At 37.3% G+C, this 19,708-nt stretch overlaps 1 protein-coding gene across 1 annotated transcript in view; it reads left to right on the forward strand.

Annotated features, from left to right (window-relative positions):
- The window catches only part of LOC115215546 (microtubule-actin cross-linking factor 1), a 318,219-nt gene that overhangs the window by 82,657 nt on the left and 215,854 nt on the right, over nucleotides 1-19,708 (forward strand). The window contains 2 exon segments of the mRNA XM_036505700.1: nucleotides 189-266; nucleotides 5,865-5,957. Coding sequence (XP_036361593.1) covers nucleotides 189-266; nucleotides 5,865-5,957 — 171 coding nt within the window.

Raw genomic sequence — 19,708 nt, forward strand, 5'->3', positions numbered from 1 at the left:
TTTTTCTGAGTTGTCTCCCTTTCTTGTTTCTCATTACTGTTCTTTCATTGATTAACACTTATCTGTATAATATATATATATATATTATATATATATATATAATATATATATATATATATATTATATATATATATATTGTATGTATGTTATATATGAAGTATTTAAAATCTTTTTTTTTTTACCCACAGCCGAGAGAAAGAGGACACATGCGTTTTCACAAAATGCAAAATGTTCAGATATCACTGGATTTTTTACGGTACAAAGGGGTAAGTTGGCAGTCAATCTATTTCTGGAATTAAACTTTGCATACCACCTAGCAGTTTTTTTGGGCTTGTTTGTTTTTGTTTTCGTTAATTTAGGGGGATTTAAAAAAATACTTTTCTATTTAATCTAAATTCCTTTGGCAGTAAACATTTAGGGACTTCAGAAAGAGAGAGTGTGTGTTTGTGCAAAATATAGCACATGTCTGTGATTAAGAATTTCACTTCATCAGAAGGTTCTTGATTTGATTGTACAAAATGGTGCCTTGAGTAGATATCTTCTACCTTTTTACTCTTGTCTTGGATTGAACCCAAACCTTGTGAGTTGAATTGGGTTGATGTAAAGCGTGTGGAAGCCTCTTCTGACAGGTTGTACCTCTGAGTCTAAGAACCAGATTTGTTATCTAATGTGTTATGCTAAATTTCTTTAATCTTTTTCTTACCATATTTCAGTTGAAAGACTCTACCTTTGTTTCAAATAATTATTGAAAATAATAAAGAATTTTGGTTAAATAAATTTGTGATTGTTAAAAAGGTGTTTGAAACCTAAATTAACATGAAATTTTGATGGAAGATTTTAATTTACATTACTCCAAAAGAGGAATCTTGCTTAATAGAGCTGAGTCTGGCCTCGGGTCAGTGCTGGATTAACCCAATAAGCAAAATAAGCACGTGCTTAGGGCATCATATGCAACTTTTTACATAATTCAACCTCCACAAGTGAATGTTTGAAACAGAAAATAAGAATTTCAAAAGAAGTCTCTAGAAAACTAGTTTTTAAATATCAAGTCCACCAGAATGAAATTGGAATCCCAGGGGTCCATAGATAAGAAAGGGTTGAAAACCACTGAATTAATCCATAGACAGGTATTATTGGCCCAGGTCAGAATGGACCTGAGAGTGATGGTAATTAAGGGGTGACAAGGGGGTGATCTGGCAGAATTGTTAGCACGCCGGGTGAAATGCTTAGCAGTATTTTGCTTGCAGTTATGCTCTGAGTTCAAATTCTGCTGAGGTCGACTTTGCCTTTCATCCTTTCGGGGTCGATTAAATAAGTACCAGTTACGCACTGGGGTCGATATAATCGACTTAATCCATTTGTCTGTTCTTGTTTGTCCTCTCTGTGTTTAGCCCCTTGTGGGTAGTAAAGAAATAAGGTAATTATGGGGTGACTTCATGCTCTCCAGAACTGGAGTGTCATACCCAGGGCATGTTGATGCAAAGGGCCAGATAGTTCAGAAGTTTGCTTTGCAACCCAGTTCTGCTTCCTGATAACCTCACGCATAGTCTACACTCTGTTGCCCTCCCTGTCTCTTCTTTTCTCCTCCCCCCTTATATTTACCTTCCTTCCTTTTTCTCTCACTCACCTCTTCTTGTCTCTTCTTTCTCCCTCCCTCCCTCTTTGTATCCATATTCATTTAGTCTCTCTCTCTCTCTTTCTCTCCCCTTCATCCTTTACTTTCCTCTCTTCCCCTCTTATATGCATGATGTTCTTTTAACCTCTTTGTTTGTTTTCTCTGTAATTACACACTACGTACTTAATATATTATTGCACTGCATACACGCACACACCCATACACGTGTATATGCAGGCTTATGTACATACATGCATATTCACATGTATGTATACAGTGAAATAGTGTGTATGTGTATACCTTACAGCCTTTTTCTTTCGACACAACAAATTATTTGTCTGCATGACAACATATATATATATACACACCTCTGAAGCACAATAGAAACAATTAACATTGTGTGTATACTAGCATGTATGTGTGTGTATATATACATACATACATATATATATATATATATACACACACATACATACATACATACATACATAAGCTGAAGCAGTGTTGGATCATATATTAATTACATATGTCAGTGTATATATTATTTGTACATAAATTAGTATGTATATCAGTAGAAACAACAATATGTGCATACCTAGGTGTATATTAGTATACATATGCCAGTGTGTATGTTATTACTCGCATCTGTGTGTATATTACATACATTGGTGTGTATATCTTTTGCCGAATTTTTGTCATTCGGCCTTTCGGGACTGATAAGTTCCACCTGTGCATTGGAGTTGATGTAATTGACTTACCCGCTACCCCCGTAATTGCCGGCCTTGTGCTAAAATTTGAAATTAATATTAGCATATACATCAGTATATATGTTTATGTGTATATTATGTAGGTACTTGTATGAGTGTGTATATTATTGATGAGTCATCGAACCCAACACACCTTTGATGAGTCATACAGGTAATGCCTTTTCCCCCCTCACACGTGATGCTAGTTGCAAAGGTCAGAATCGATGCAAGGAAGAATAACCTGTCATCACCTGCAACAGTTGGCATCAAGTCTCAGCACACTGACAAATGGTGAAATGTCTGTGGCTGATTCCACTGATACTGCTTTATTAATCTTTGACTCTTCTGTTTGTTTGTTCATTCTAGGAAATGGTAAATAATTTGTGCTGACATCTAAATTCACCTTTAGAAATTTCCTTATACCCCCCCCCCACTCTCCCTCTTACTATGTCTATGTGTGTGTGAGAATAGTGAAATAATTTATGTATCTAGAGAGAAAAGTAGAAAGAGAGCCTACAAAAGCAATACTTACATAAGCACACACTCATTTTTCACTGCATTCACATGAACATGCATGTATATACATATATAAGTTCAGCAAAGATTTAGATTCAGTTGAATATGGTACTTAGGTTAAAGGCACCAGAATTTAGAATGGTATTATCCATATAATTCAAAATGGGGTGATTATAATCAAAATAAGCAACAATCATATCCAGAGGTAATGCAGTACGATCGTTTCATGCAACTCCATTTAATTGAACAATGCAAGTATTACATCAGTTTTTCAAATGTAGAGCAATCTTCAGCTGCATAAAAATATAGAATTTAGTTAAATTGAAAAGATTCATTTTTACTCTTTATTCCATTTTGTTGATGAAACTTGTTTCTCTGTCTACCTGCTTACCCTCTTTGTGATGTTGGTTAATGGAATAACTATAAAAATAAATCTTTTAAATTTGACTAAATTCTATATTTTTATGCAGCTGAAGATTGCTCTACATTTTAAAACTGATGTTATACTTGCATTGTTCAATTAAATGGAGTTGCATGAAATGATCGTACTGCATTACCTCTGGATATGATAGTTGCTTATTTTGATTATATATATATATACACACACACACACGTGTGTGTGTGTATGTATATGTGTGTCTTCACAAACCTATTCTGGTGTTATATTTTGAATCTAAGTCTTCCCTCCAGCACTATTCTCGATTTCATATTTCTCCTTTTCACCAGTGACTCTTCTAAGAGAAAATGCTGTGCTGATAGTAACAACAATGAGAAACTTTAGATTTAACTGAATGAATAAACTCTCTTGGATGCATTGCATTCTCTTTATTTTCTCCATTTATAAATTATTTATTTATCTATATGGAAAGTAATGAATGATAGGTGAAATAAATAGTTTGTTCCTTGGGGAAAGTGATGTTATTTCCCGTCGGCATGTTTATGACTTTCAAGCCATTTTCGGTCTTCCTGCTTCAGCCATATATAGAAGCTGACCTTTTCGACCGCCTCCTGTACTCTCCTTATTAGTTTTCTCAGCTCTGAGCAAGAAAAAACAAATCTTATTTTGAATAGCGTTGTCATTTTTCTTTCAATGAAGCCCGTAGCCCCCACTGCCAGGTGATAATACTCAACATTCCATCCCTGTTCTCTGCACTCTTCGATTAGTTTTTCGTACCTCTTCTCCTTTTGTTTATCTGCATTGTCAATGTTCTCTTCCCATGGCACTGTCAGTTCTAGCAAAATTCCTATTCTCCATTCTCTGTCCCATAGAACTAAATATGGTCTTTTTGTTGTTTTTACTAGTGGAAATACTACTTGTCTTTCCAAGTCCGTGGCCACCTCCCAGTATCCCTTCCATCTTTTGTCTATCTCGTATACTTTACTTGTAGGCCCGGTTTTATATCCTTTTCCCTCCTTGTGGAAGTATACTTTCCTGCGCTTTTCCACTTTTGGGTACTCTCCCCTATTGTACCTCTCGATCTTCTCCTTGAGTGCTGCGCTTATGACTCCAAGGACTTGATTATGCCGCCATGTATATCTTTCAAGTTCTAGTCTGCAACTTGACAGAACATGTCTAACTGTCGCTTTTTCTCTGCATCTACACTCATCCGTTGTTTTTATGTTCCACCACACCACAACTACAGATGCTGCAGCTCAGAGGATTCAAATGAGAACAGTTAATGGACCACATGATGTGTGTGGTGGTGGTGGTGGTGGTGGATCACATGATTTCATGGTTGTCTCAGACTTTGCTGGGTTTGAACAATCCTTCCTCGTTGTGTTAGTGAACTCTGCAACACAGGTTGCTCAACAGTGGTCCTTCATCAACCTGTTGGGGTTGTTGATAATATCTTGGACATCCTGGAAAAAATGAGGTCTGCTGAAGATGTTTGACTATAGATAATGTCTCTGTCTTGGTTATGAATGACATATCCCTACTAGAAATCTCTGGCCCTTTTCCTAAATCACAACAATATGGACCCAACCTCATTCAAAAAGCGAGTAATCCTAGTTGATGGCTAGAGCCATGAGTATAGTTTTCCTTTGCACTCCCTGTGTCAGACTGGAACCTGCAATGTTGATGTCAATACATCTGAAGGAGAAATGGGGGGGGGGGTTTAAAATTTAGTGGTGGCTGCGTAGCAACATCAAGGTTGTCTCCCTTTTATCTCTCACTAAAGTTTTTTTACTTCACAAATAGAAGTGGTGTGGACTCGAACTGCTGTTTGAAACACCCTCCCTCCACACCCTCACACACTTGTATATATGTAAATTTGCTTCCCAACCACAAGATTTGGGGTTCAGCCCCACTACATGACATCTTGGGCAAGTATCTTCTGTTACAGCTTCAGGCTGACTAAAGCCTTGTGAGTGGATTTGGTAGAGGAACTGAAAGAAGCCCATCGTGTGTGTGTGTGTGTGTGTGTGTGTGTGTGTGTGTGATATGTCGAGACACAAATGTTTGCCAATTAAGGCTTCAGAGGTAATTTCCAGAGTGAACACCTATGAATCCCTGGGCATTACAGGAATGTGCAAACAAATCATCATCAAGAATAATGTAGAGGAGGCCAAGAAAGCCTCCAGATGGCTCTGGTTGAATAGTCATAATCAGTGGAGTCAGCAGAATTCCACTTGGACACAGGCCTAGACTTGATCAACCTCGGCTAGGTCACCTGGATGGAGGTGTATGTTGTAAGAGCTGAAACATCCAGTAACCCTAGGATACAATGCTGATGATGTGACTAAATATTGCATCTGTAGATGTTTGTAGAACTTATATATAAATACAGTAAAGCCTCGTTATACAAGTTTATTCCTTCCTGGAGAATACCCATAAAGTGAAATCACATAAACAGAAAATAAACCTCATAAATCCAGGGTCTCGTAAAGCGGCCCCTCGTAAAATAAGGTACTACTGTACATGTATATTTGTCCCTCCCTTTTCTTTGTTCTTAGAATTTAAATCTTTTATACTCCGTTCATTTCAGATCAAACTTGTAAATATTCGAGCTGATGAAATAGTTGATGGAAACCCTAAATTAACTCTAGGACTAATATGGACTATTATTCTACATTTCCAAGTAAGTATTTTTTTCTTTATTTACATCGTAAGACTTGAATCTCTGCAGCAAAATCTATTTTTCCCATTATATTTTGTTTCACAGCTTTCCTCCACCCAGTGTTGCCATCTCACATATTATCGTTCTGTTATATTTTACTACTTTTCCTAAAAAGAAAATTGTCACATTAGTGTGGGTTTGCTAAGCCATCTTAGGGGAATCTCTTGTTAATGTGAGTTGATCTCTCTCTCTCTCTCTCTCTCTCTCTCTCCCTCTACTGTCACTTTCACTTATGTAACATGCTTATGTCATACTCAACAAATGACCCCAACTTTAAACTGGAGCATTGGGTAACGAGCATTAATTATAATTATAGGTAGTGATTTAAATTCCTTGCACTATTTTCATTATATTATCCAGCAAGTTGTATTACAGAAAACTCCTAACCATTATGTTCATTGAATGTTATTCCATTAATTCATGGGATGTACATTTGTAAATATAATGATGTGGATTAAGTATTTGAACATTCAAACTTGGGTGTGGTCAGTGTCTACACACAACCTATCTAACATTAACAGCCAGCAGAGAAGAAAATACAGCTATCAACCATACTATGTATGTATGCATGCTTACATACATACATGCACTCACTCAGCTCCTTGTTATCAGAATATACACAAGTGAGAGGGTCAGAATAGCAGCCAAATGAATCTTTCAAGTGAAGTCTCAAACAAATTTGTCGTTCAGGGATGTGCGTTGGTGCAATATGGCTGAATGGTTAAGAAGTTTGCATTGCAACCGTGAGGTCCCGAGTTCAGTTCTACTGCATGGCATCTTGCACAAATATCATTTTCTGTAGCCTCAAGTTAACATTACATTGTGAATGACATTGGATAGATGGAAACTGTGCAGAAGCCCATCAGATGGGTTGCAGTAATCCTTTGGCTATTGCAGGTGTTATGATCCAAAACCCTCTGCGATAGGTGAAAATCTGCAAAGTAGAAACAGAACTGTACTGTATATTTTTTTTAATTATTTTTATAATTTGTCTATATTTATTTTATTATAAATGCAAAACAACACCACGGAGGAATCAAGGTAAGCTTAAATAATGAACTGCGACAGGTGAACTGCAATATGGCAAGGGGTTATTGTATATCTTTAATTTAAAAGGTACAGCTATGTTAGACACACCCTGCACCAAACGGATTCTATCTGAGAATTACATGAAAGGTACAGGTCTGTGGAATACTCAGCCACTTGTGTTTTAATTTAGGGGCAGATAATTCAGTAGATCAAACAAGTGAATCCTCATTGTTGAGTGATGGAGAACCGTCACCCCTGTCACCATCACCACCCCATATATGGATGTGAATTTTTGTTCATTTCTTCCTTCCAAAGAGTCTCTGCTCATTCTTTCTTCTTCTCCGTCTTCCCCTCAGAGTTGTTCTTTTTGTTTTTTTGGAACATTTCTTCTGGAACTTTCTCGTGTTGTATTTTGTTATTTTGTTTTTTGTACTGTCTGACTTCATTAACTGTTAAATCACAGCAACAGATTTAGATATTGATGTTGAGCAGTTATTACTAGTGAAGCAGACATTTTAATGTCTGGGATACAGAAGATAAAAGAGGAGGAGGAAGAGGAGGAAGTTGGTGGTGGTGGAATAATGATGGGACTAATGAGAAGGTGGAGGGGAGGAGAGGGATATTATTATTATTGGGTTGTGATGAGGATATAATATTAATCTACACTTTATTATTATTATTAATAAAAAAGAAAGGTGTGTTTGTGTATTTGGGAGTGTTACAGCTGTAAATGTGTACATAAGGATGGACACCTGTGTGTGTTTTGTTTTTAAGAATCTTCCTGATTCTCACAGCTAAATCATTTTGTCTGATGGGGGGAGGGGGGAATAAAATAGTTAGAAATAGCATAAATAAGTACTATGCCTTTCTCTCTTATCCTTGCACTATTTTAAAATAAAATATTGTTAGTAAGTTAGTAAGCATTCACTTTACACTTACTTTTCAACCAGATGCTAAACATTATACTTTTTTTATTATGGTAGAGGAAGAAGGAAAAAAATAGACATAAATTTGTATGTGTTAAATGTGTATTTATATATATATATATATATACACGAGCAAAACGCCCCCCCCCCATCCAATGGACAGCGCTAAGTTGTCAAACACTTAAACCAAATTTTCTCAAAACAACTTGTCCGACCGTCCCATAGGCCTCCCCTTTGAGAAACACTGATTTAACCTAAATTTGAGACACCAGCAAAAGAAGAAATAAAGATAGACTTTTTGTCTGTTCCAAATATATATATATATATATATATTTACCCACTGGAGGGGACACCAGACCATTGCAGGATTACTCAGATTTGCCATTTAAATAGACTGGAGCAATGTGAAACGAAGTGTTTTGCTCAAGAACACAACACATCAAACCAGTCCAAGAATTGAAACCACAATCTTTTGATCATGAGTCTAACACCCCTAACCACTAAGCCACACACCTTCACAATATATATATAGAAAGTGTGAAGGTGTGTGGCTCAGTGGTTCGGGTATTTGGTTCACAATCATAAGGTTGTGAGTTTGATTCCTGCTGGCATGTTGTGTCCCCGAGCAAAACATTGTTTCATTTTGCTTCAGTCCACTCAACTGGCAAAAATGAGTTCTACCTGCAAATTCAAAGAGTGTCGTGTTGCATCCTGTAATGCTGAATCTCCCTGAGGTCTATCTTAAGAGTACAGATGTCTGTGGAATGCTCAACCACCAGCGTGATAATCTGGTTGACCAGATCAACAGAATTCTTGCCATTGTAACTGACAGTGTGCTCATGACAGAACTGGTTAATATTCTAAAATTATCTAAACTGAAGAAAGTACTCATAAATGGGGGTGGGGGTAATTCACATCGAAACAGAAAAATGAGACAGAAATTGAGTCCGGTACAAATGATGTAACCATGTGGGTGTACAGAGTGACTTCTCGTGTATTTTAATTCTTTTGATACCAACCCACCCATGACAGCCCTGGCTCTATGAAACAATTACTTGCTTTGAAGTAATACAAACCATTTAGAAACTGCCTTGTGGTTCTATCATTCATTCAGACTTTGTTTTAAAGTGATCTAAATTCCGTTGAAACTTTGTTAATTTTCATTCCAAACACCAGAAAAAAGAATGAATTATTTTACTAAATTCTAATTATTTTCAAAGTTAATTCAAACAATGGTAGAGTATTTCAACAGAAATATGATAATAAAAGGGTTAAGGGTTTCTATGAATGAAGATTTGGTAAGGGCAGTTTTGTTTCTAAGAACAAGTTGTTGATAAATATTAGTTTGGGTTGTTTGGTGTGACCCCCTTTTTTTGTATATACAGTTTCCTTAGTAAATTCTTTTACTCTGTATGTTTTAATTTCATTTAATGTAAATCTTTCATATTACATTTACTTAAATGTTATATTCAAGCAAACTGACTGAAATTGCTGCTGGTTCTTTGATACAAATTCCGGTTTTAAACTGATTTAAATTAAAACCTTCCATCAAAATTCCATTTTAATTTACATTGCAAACACCAGCTTAATAATGAGTTATTTTATTAAATTCTTCATTAGTTCCAAATTAATTGAAACAAAGGTAGTGTTTCCCAGCAGAAATATGGTAACAAAAAGGTTAGATAAAAAAAAAAAATGTGGTGGTGGTAGTGGGGGTCCTAGATTTTGTAGATCCTTTTTGGTGTGCAGTAAGGAGTTAATTCCATTGGCTGTCCCCATGTATAAACAAATGTTAAGGAAAGATTAGGTTTGTTTAGTACAGTTGACATTTTCAGCTGACTACAGTTTGGAATGCATTCATTCTTAACCAGGCTGTTTCAGATCACAGAATTCCTCAAGAGGAAAGGGTTGGTGGCTTATTTTTAATGTAGAATGATTAGATGAGAATCCCAGCAGGGTCAACAGCAGATCTTGTAGGAGCAGCAGCTTGTTAATTTAGAATAGTCGGATATAGTGTTTTGTGTCTGTGAAGAGCTATTGCTGTAGCTGATGGAATAGAAGTGGTACATGTATAGCTGATCTGTAAACTGGGTACAAGCGAAGAGAGAGACTGCTAGATTCATCCTCATCCTTTTAATGGCCACATTTCTATGCTTGTGTGGGTTAGATGGAATTCCTTGAGGCAGATTTCCCAATGCTATTCCTTGTCACCTGCCCTCACTTATTTCCAAGCAAGATAATATTTCTCATGGTCAGACATGTTCCTATGGAAGGCTGGAAATGAACGCCACTCATTTACAACTATTGTGTGATGCAAAGACGAAGAAATGTGCACTCACATGTGTGTGTGTGCACACGAGAACGAACACACACACACACACACACACCAGTTTCTCTCTGATTCTACCAAATCTACTTTGGTAGTTGGTTGGGGCTTTAGTAGAAGACACTTTGCCCAAGGTGCCACAGAGTGAGATTGAACCTGAAGCTGTGTGGTTGACAATCAAACTTCTTACCTCACAGAGCCACACCTGTACCTGTACTATTTAAGAATAATAAATTATTAGTGAATAATTTTTCACAGGCATGGCTTGAGGTAAGAAGCTTGCTTCAAAACCACATGGTCCTGGGTTCAGTCCTACTGCATGGCATGTTGGGCAAGTGTCTTCTACTATAGCCTCAGGCCAACCAAAGCCTTGTGAGTGGATTTGGTAGATGGAAACTGAAAGAAGCCCGTTGTGTGTGTGTGTGTGTGTGTGTGTGTATATATATATATATATATACATACAACCATGCTAGCACAGAAAATGGATGTTAAACGATGATGATATATATATATATATATGTGTGTGTGTGTGTTTGTCCCCACCACCATTGCTTGACAACCAATGCTGGTGTGTTTATGTCCCCGTAACATAGCGGTTCAGCAAAAGAGACCGATAGAATAAGTACTAGGCTTATAAAGAATGAGTCCTCGGGTCGATTTGCTCAACTAAAGGCGGTGCTCCAGCATGGCCACAGTCAAATGACTGAAACAAGTAAAAGAATTACATGTTGTATCTTACGGTGATATAAGTTTGAAAAATGATTCCTGTGTAGCAACTTTCCAAAATGCTCTGCAAACTATTTTGAATCTAGGAAAGAGCCTTGGCAAGTTTTCCGTTGTAGCCATCAAGCTATTTCCAGTTACATATCTGTTATATTGTTTTATTGTCCCCCCCCCAAATGGAGGCCAGGTTCTTGTCTGTGGTAGAGTAATCCATGTTTGTGTGAGCATGTGTCTACAGACGCATAGATTAATATCGAATATTTTAGTAAACCAAGTTCAATGTGGAATGGTGTGTACAATGTAGGTAATGGAAACAGATTGGAATAAAAGAGAATTTTGGAATCATATAGCATATTGGATGACTTAGAAAGAATTGAGGAGGATGATGAGGAGGAGGGATGGGTTGTGGGGGGTGGGGGTGGCAGTGACAAAATGAAGAAAGAATTTATTTGGATCGTAGTAGTGCTCTGTAAGGCAGCGTAAAAATTTATCAAAGGAGGTAGACCTTGAAATGCTCAGAATTTCAGGGTCTGGAAGTATCCCTGGGGAGAGAATATTAGGGAGGGATGTGGGGTGATTTTTGAAGCCCTTTCAAATCCCGGTGCCTGATTGAAGAAGCGTTAAACAGATGGTAGCAATGGAAATGGCGGTGGGATGTAGGTGAGCGTTGTGGCAACTGTAACATGAAAACAGAAAAGCTGAACTTCCATAAGATTGTTTGTTTCTACATGTTGTAGGGGGGGGGGCGATGGAAGAAAATCTTAGATCACTTTCAACTTCTAAATATCAAGAACTGCTCTCTCTCTCTTTCTCCCTCTGTTTAAATACTCTCTCTCACACACACACACACATTGAGAGAAGGTGAAATAACTGGTTTACCTGGCCAGAAGCCAAGCTACAAGTTAAACCAGAATGTATTGGGCTGTATGGATGGATGGACGTATGTATGTATGTTTGTATGTGCACACAAACACACACACACACACACACACACACACACACACACATTGTCGTAGGAAGGTATCTGTATTGACAAATACACAGAAGTGTCATGAGAGTAGATTACCAAACAAAAAGTACCATGAGGACTAGGAGTTACTTAGAGAGTCGGCTGTAAAGTTTAGGGGGTAAATAATGGGCAAAACAGTTCAGGGTATGACAAAGTTGCAAGAACCTCTGCTAGAATCATTAAAATGGTAAAGTCCTTTTGACCACCGTTGAAGTGGTAGTACTGTTGGTTAAGTACCAGCTTTCATACTCGAGATGGTGCACTGAAAATAATTTTTAATTTATTAGAATTATAACTTTGATGAGAAGTTATGTTAATGAATATTATTCTCAGAGCATGCAAGGGAGAGAATTTCTGTAATTTCAATCAGGTAAAATAGAAAAGGAAAAAATATGCAGAGTGGAGAGGTAGGAAAGTGAGCTTGATTTTTGTCACCAGTGGTGTCAATTCAGGTTATGTTTCAACCTTATTAAACCTCTTCAGTGAAGCATAATCCCCTCAGTGGCCTCCAAACTCATTGACTAATGTTCTACAAGAGCTCAACTGGCTGTTCTATATCTTATTGTCCAACTGAGAACAAGGAGGTAAAATGTTGATAAATGAATCCCAAGGATTGTCTACACCAAGTGTGAATGTGCTAAACTTGACTAGGAATTCTTTGCATGAAGATACTCACCTCATCACCACTAATTTCATCTCTTCCGGACTCCACCTCAATCAGCTTTATCTTCTCTTCCAAAATGTAACCAAGCAGCCCCTCTCTACAGCAACAAACCTGTTCTGCTCTGACCCCTTGTTTTCATACTTTAATCCTTCATCTCCTAGCATAAAGCTACCTCTGTTAGGTTTTATAGTCTTGTAAGCTGCATGGCGATCACACTAGTGCTGGTGACACGGAAAAGCCCCCAGTACATTCTGTAAAGTATTTGGCATTAGGAAGAGCATCCCGATGTGGAAACCATGTCTGAGCAGACACCGGAGCATAATGCAGTCCTTGAACCCATAGGATCCAGTCAGACTTTCCAACTCATGCCAGCATGGAAAATGGATGCTAAATGATGGTGATGATAATGCAGGTGTTCAACAAGGCTCAGTCCTTAGCTCCTCATCTTCATTGTAACCTTTGAAACCTTTATTAAGGACAAGGTATTTGTGACACTGTTCTCATTACTGCTGGAATTTGAACTGAAAGACACGCAGTTACTCTAAGAAATATCCTTAACCCAATAGTCTCAAAACATAACAGTAATGTCCAAGTAAAAAGAAAAAGTTCAAGGAATTCTCAATGCAGATGTAGTTACTGGGTAGAATTAAAGCAGGTGTCTCAAGCATACTGATGAAGAATAAAAGACTGAATGTACTAAATCCTCCTTTGATAACTAAAATCCTGATCAATCCAGTTCTGAAGTTGATAGACTGCTTGTTTAACCCTTTCATTACCACATTTCTGTTGAAAATTCACTGATTTTGTTTCAATAAATTTTGAAAATAATAAAGAATGTGGTAAAAACTATTGTTAGACTGATGTTTTGGAACATAAATTAAGATGAAATTTTGATGGAAAATTTTAAAACAAGAAGTTTGTATCTTAGAACTAAGGGTGATCTTGGGTAGGTTGGTATCAAAAGGGTTAAGTACTGTTAATTACATTTCATAATTATCACAGCTACTGGTACTATTAATAGCAGTTCAGGGATGGATACGGAAGTTTAAAGATGTGCTTTCCCGGTTGGTTACTTAGGGATTCTTTCTCCAAATATGTCATATTATGCCTCTTGTGTAAAATATATTATCCCGTAAGTCAGTGGAGTTTGGTAAATAAAGAGAATGGGCAACCGTAGAACAATTGGTTTTAATGACAATAAACTTAAATTAGGTTATGGTATCATATCACCTGGTTAGACCTCATTTGTTGCAAAAACTGATTTGTTCAACAGAGTTGGTTCCACTGATATAGTTTGGTCATTCAGTTGGTTACATAAGCTGGGCTGAAGAAGTTAGTGTGTGTTGGTCATTAGTGAGCTCGTAAGGCCAAGGTTGGCCCATAGAACACTTTAATAGTAGAAATGGTAGAAAGACAGTCTGGACTGTGATGGAACAAATAAAATGATGCTTTGTTGCAGATTTAGATATTTTTTATGGTTTTGTCAGATCTTCCAACAGTGACAAATGTTGATATTAAGCTAATCCTCTCTTTTAACCTGATAGGAATCAAGATAATTTATATTTGAGAGTATTTCTAAGAATGTAAAATCTAAACTCCAGACTTCACAGTTTCTCGTTTTCTTTTACATTTCCATTAATTCTTTTTCTTTGGTTTTGCATTTCTTCTTCAAATCTTTTTCTTCTTCACGCCGTTATTTAATCCTCTTCTCTTTCGGTAAATGATACTAGCTACGCCTTATTCCCTCTTTCTCTCTCTCTATGAAAATCTTCCTCGTCTTTGTCACTTATTTATTTATAAACCTTTAACTTGGTGCAAGATTCCACCGTACTTTGATTAGTTTCCTTACCATTCCTATGTTGTTCTGCTGAAAACCAATATCTTGGAGTTGATGTGATGTGACGGGTAGTTAACGTCTAACTAATAACATCAACAACAAGTCTAGCATTTTTGTCTGTCTGTAAATTATCACCTCCTGCTTCTCTGTCTCTCTCTCCATCTCCATCTCTTTGTATGTATCACTCTACCTGTCTTTCTTTCAAGTTCTGTTTACTGCAAAAGAAAAAAAGTATATCACCTTCTTACACAACTTTCATTGCGGATGAATTGCCAGTGGGGTCAGTAGCTGGTTGCTTGTTTGTTCCTCACCAAAATAGCCCATTCTATATTTTGTTTTCCCTCCACCTGTAGCACCAAAGTGTTGCAGGTAGTTGGTCGGGTTCTGTTCTACTACTCCTATCCAAAATTTCTTCAGACTTATATATCAACATGTTGACGTATTGTTATCTTTGAAAAGAAGTGTGTGTGAGAGAAGGGGAAAAAAAAAAAAAGAAAAGGCACTACATTGGAATTATACTTATTTATTAAAATATGGCTTTTTCAAAGGCAAAATCTTGCTTGGTTGCACAACTCCAGCTTCATGAGAAACAGGTAGGGTTAATTTTTGCCTACATTACATATGTATATATATACATATATATATATATATATATATATATATATAATATGTTTACTGAAATGTATTTGTACTCACTATTAAAACCAGACATCTTTTACTACACAATGTTATTTAACTTGTTTTTAATCTTGTTGCGAAGAAACAATTTTCTGCGTATTTTATTTTCTCACCCTTTTAAGTATTTTAAGCATTATATATAAAAAAAAAAAAACTCTCACACATTTATAAAATGTCACAGTTTTAGGCTGTTCTTTTTTTTTTTTTTCCAGCTAATATATTTGACTTTTTATTAACCGTATTTTAAAAATTCTTTACATATGGAAGACCATTCTTATTTGAGGAATTCTCATTCTTTGATCTTTTACCTTTGTTCAAATTTATTTCTTCTAATATGAAAACTTAACTTAACCTTCTAAATGTAACTCTATTCTTCCAACCCAACGCTATAAATCTGTGCAACTTTATTCAATGCATAATACGGCAGTAAAGTTTTTTGCAAACCATATATCTACAACTCGGTTTCAATTCCTGGCTGGAACCCTTACGCCAAAGGGGGAGATCTGCCTTAGGCAATGCTTTTATGAGAGCCGTGCTTTTGGTGCTGTTGTATAGGCTTGTGGGCCTGGGGTGTGGGGTTGCAAACTTGTGGGTTACCCTGTGTGGTACACACTCTATCTACTTCAGTGCTTGTGCTGTTATCGCTTACAGCCCTGGGGAATAGCATGAAGGGTGACAGTTTGGCATCTTCCACACTTTGATGACCCAGACATGAAATAATTTCTTGTACAGGGTACAGTGCTACCCATTTTGTAAATGGGTGGGGACTGTCACCGACTGAATCAACGCTTTCCACCCATCACTGCCACCCACACCAGTAGGTACCTGGTGCTTGTTTTATCAATGCCAGACAAATGAAAGACAGTCAGCAAGCCTAGATGCAGCCAGACATTCCTCTTGTCCTCTTTCTGTCACTTCAACCCACCTTTTGCTTAAATAAAGGACAGAATTCTCTGAAGATTGAGATTCAGGACTTTCTGTTTGGCTCTTGTGTTTGCTTGTGTATATGTGTGTGTGTTGTATGTGTGCATCTATGGAGATGTGTGTATATACATATATGTATGTATGTGTATGTATGTGTGCTTATATGATGTGTGTAGATGCATATATGTGTGTGTATATGCATATGTGTATGTATGCATGTGTGTGTATATATGTATGCATGTGTGTGTATATATGTATGCATGTGTGTGTATATATGTATGCATGTGTGTGTATATATGTATGCATGTGTGTGTATGTATGCGTGCATGCATATATGATGTGTATGTATGCGTGCATGTGTGTGTGTGTGCATGTATATATGTGTATATGCCTGCATGTCTTTGTAAATGTGTATATAGGTATGTATACATTTATCTGTATATGTAAATTCATTTTTGTGTGTATATGTATGTGTGTGTGTTCTCATAACATGCTCACATACACCTATACATACATCAGATAGAAATATCCTCAGTGGTGATAAGACTTTTCTGTAATGAACTTGTAACTTGGTGGTTTGTACAATTATATTTGATACTACTTGAATGTTTCAGCAGCAATAATAATAATAATAATAATGGCTTCAGATTTTGGCACTAGGCCAAGGAATCAAGTAAATGACATCAGTGTCAGTACTTGTACTTTACTTCAACTCCAAAAAGATAAAAGGCAAAGTCAGCTACAGTGGAATTTGAACTCGCACTAATAATTCTGCCAGCCTGCCATTTTAACAATAATGATCTTTTCTACTATAAGCAGAAGGCCAGAAATTTTGGAAGGGGACAAGTCAGTTACATTGACTCCAGTACTTGAATGATCTTCATTTTATCGACCCCAGAAAAATAGAAGGCAAAGCTGACTTCAGTGGAATTTGAACTCAGAATGTAATGAGCCAGAAGATATGCTACTATCCATTTTGTCTGATGCACTGATAATCCTGTCGGATTGCTGCCTTAATATTAATTCTTTGTACTACAGGCACAAGGTCTGAAAACTTGGGAGAGGGAGCTAGTCAATTATATTGACCCCCAGTGTCTAACTGGTACTTATTTTATTGAGCCAGGGAGGAAGAACAGTGAAGTTGACTTCGATGGAATTTGAACCCAGAACATAAACAGCTTGAAGAAATGCCACTAAACATTTTGTCTGATGTGCTAACAATTCTGCCAACTCACCATCTTAGTAGTATTACTACTACTACTGCTACCACTAATAGTAATAATAATAAAGCAAAACCAAACAGACTAAATGAAGTCTTAGTGTGTGTGTGTGTGTGTGACTTACACCTCTGTTGATGGGTGTAATTTCTGTTTTTATATGCTGCACCCCACCCGTTCCGCTAATCTGGTTGATTACAACATTGGCTGGAATTACTAGAGATTATGTTTTAATACATCATCATCTTCAGTGCAGGAGGATGGTTGAAGAATGGAACCGTTGAGTTGGTATCGTGTTTCACTCTTGAAGTGGTATCTTTTTACCAGAACACAGAACATGATATGGCTGCTGAGAGAGAGAGAGTGTGTGTGTGTGTGCGCGCACGCGCGTGCGTCTGTGTGTGTGTCTCTGTGTGTGCGTGTGTGTGTATCTAAGTTTACTTTCTCTGTGTCATGGTGTACACTATCAGTTCACTAGATTTTGGTGTAACAGAAAAATAACAACTCTCTCTCTCTCTCTCTCTCTCTCTCTCTCTCTCTCTCTCTCTCTCTCTCTCTCTCTCTCTCTCTCTCTTTCTATCTCTGCTACTTTTGAAGCTATTTTAAGTTATTCTCGCAAAGCAATTGGAACTTCTAGGAACAAGTATAAATGTTGACCTTTGACCTCTGACTTTAAACTCTTGAATCAAAACTTTCATTGTTCAAACCACAGTTAAGATTCTCCTCTCAGATCATCATCATCATCATTATTATTATTTTCATCTTAATATTCCTCATTATTCATCACCCCACCATCTTTATTGGATTCGTTGTCATCATCACCTCCGTCTCCATTCTCACTTTCGTCATTGTCATCCTGGTCTTCATCTTTGTTCTCAGCATCTCCATCATCATCATCATCTCCATCATCATCACAATCATTACCATTTGTTTTTTTTTATATTTTATTTTTAATAACCACTGCAATATCACTCAGCTGGTTACTGCTGAAGATCCTCTCCTTTGCCACCCCCAACTACTCCAATGGTCAGCCCCTAAAGGTAAAATGACGCTTAGGTGTCCTTTCACCTTCAGTTTTAACCAGAAAGTCTCTCTCTCTCTCTCCCTCCCTCTCTCTCTCACACATTCTGTGTCTGATAGCAAGAAGATATGATTGCAACTGTTATTTTGTGATGTGTGTGTTGAATATATATGTGTGTACACATACATAAGTGTGTTGTTTATAGAGGCACAGGAGTGGCTGTGTGGTAAGTAGCTTGCTTACCAACCACATGGTTCCGGGTTCAGTCCCATGGCACCTTGGGCAAATGTCTCCTATAGCTGCGGGCCGACCAAAGTAGCCTTGTGAGCGAATTTGGTAGATGGAAACTGAAAGAAGCCTGTCATATATATATGTGTGTGTGTGTGTGTGTCTGTTTGTCCCCCCCACCACCATCACCATCGCTTGACAACTGATGCTGGTGTGTGTACGTCCCCGTAACTTAGCAGTTTAGCAAAAGAGACCGATAGAATAAGTACTAGGCTTACAAAAAATAAGTCCTGAGATCGATTTGTTTGATGAAAGGTGCTGCTCCAGCATGGCCGCAGTCAAATGACTGAAACAAAAGAATAAAAGAATATATTTACTCACACACAATGTTATTTCACATACCGTTTGAATTTATACCATGGCCTTAACTTGATGTCAGCAATAGAAGGTGGATATCTGAATATCACCGATATCCATTGGTCACAATGTGAAAGGTAGACAGGTACACATTGTCAGGTAGGCAGACTGAACCAATACAAAATCTTTGTTTTTAGAAAAAAGTTGCTTATTGTGCCAGATGGTGACTGTACATTGGTGTTATGCTAATGACACTCAAATGTCTGTGCTTTGTGAAATTGCTGTTGTCGAGCCCCAAGTCTTCTTTCTCTTCAAGTTTTCTAAACATGTCGAATGTTAGCTGAATGACTAAGCTCAGCCTTTAGAGCTGTTGTTTACATTTTTAACTGGTATGAGAAAACTTGGCTGCCAAACAAGCCGGGCAAGCCGTGACTGTTGTCTTCTTTGCTAAATTGTCATGTTGTTAATTAACCTCAGTTCTCTTTGATGTAGCAAACCTATAACAGCAATTAAGCATGAAATGGTTAGAAGTCACACACATTTCAGACATTCTGCATCTGTTGTTGTCTTGCAGTCTTATTTGGCATCACTCTATACTGTGTGTCTTTCGGTAAAATCTTTAGCTGTGGCTCTCTTTTGGTATATAATATTTTCTACTTTGGGGACAAGGCCTGAAATTTGGTGGTGGGGGTTGAGTCAATTACCTCAACCCCAGTACTCAACTGGTACTTATTTTATCGACCCTGAAAGGATGAAAGGTAAAGTAGACCTTG

The sequence above is a fragment of the Octopus sinensis genome, linkage group LG9, assembly GCF_006345805.1.
Source record: "Octopus sinensis linkage group LG9, ASM634580v1, whole genome shotgun sequence".
Lineage (NCBI taxonomy): Eukaryota > Metazoa > Mollusca > Cephalopoda > Octopoda > Octopodidae > Octopus > Octopus sinensis.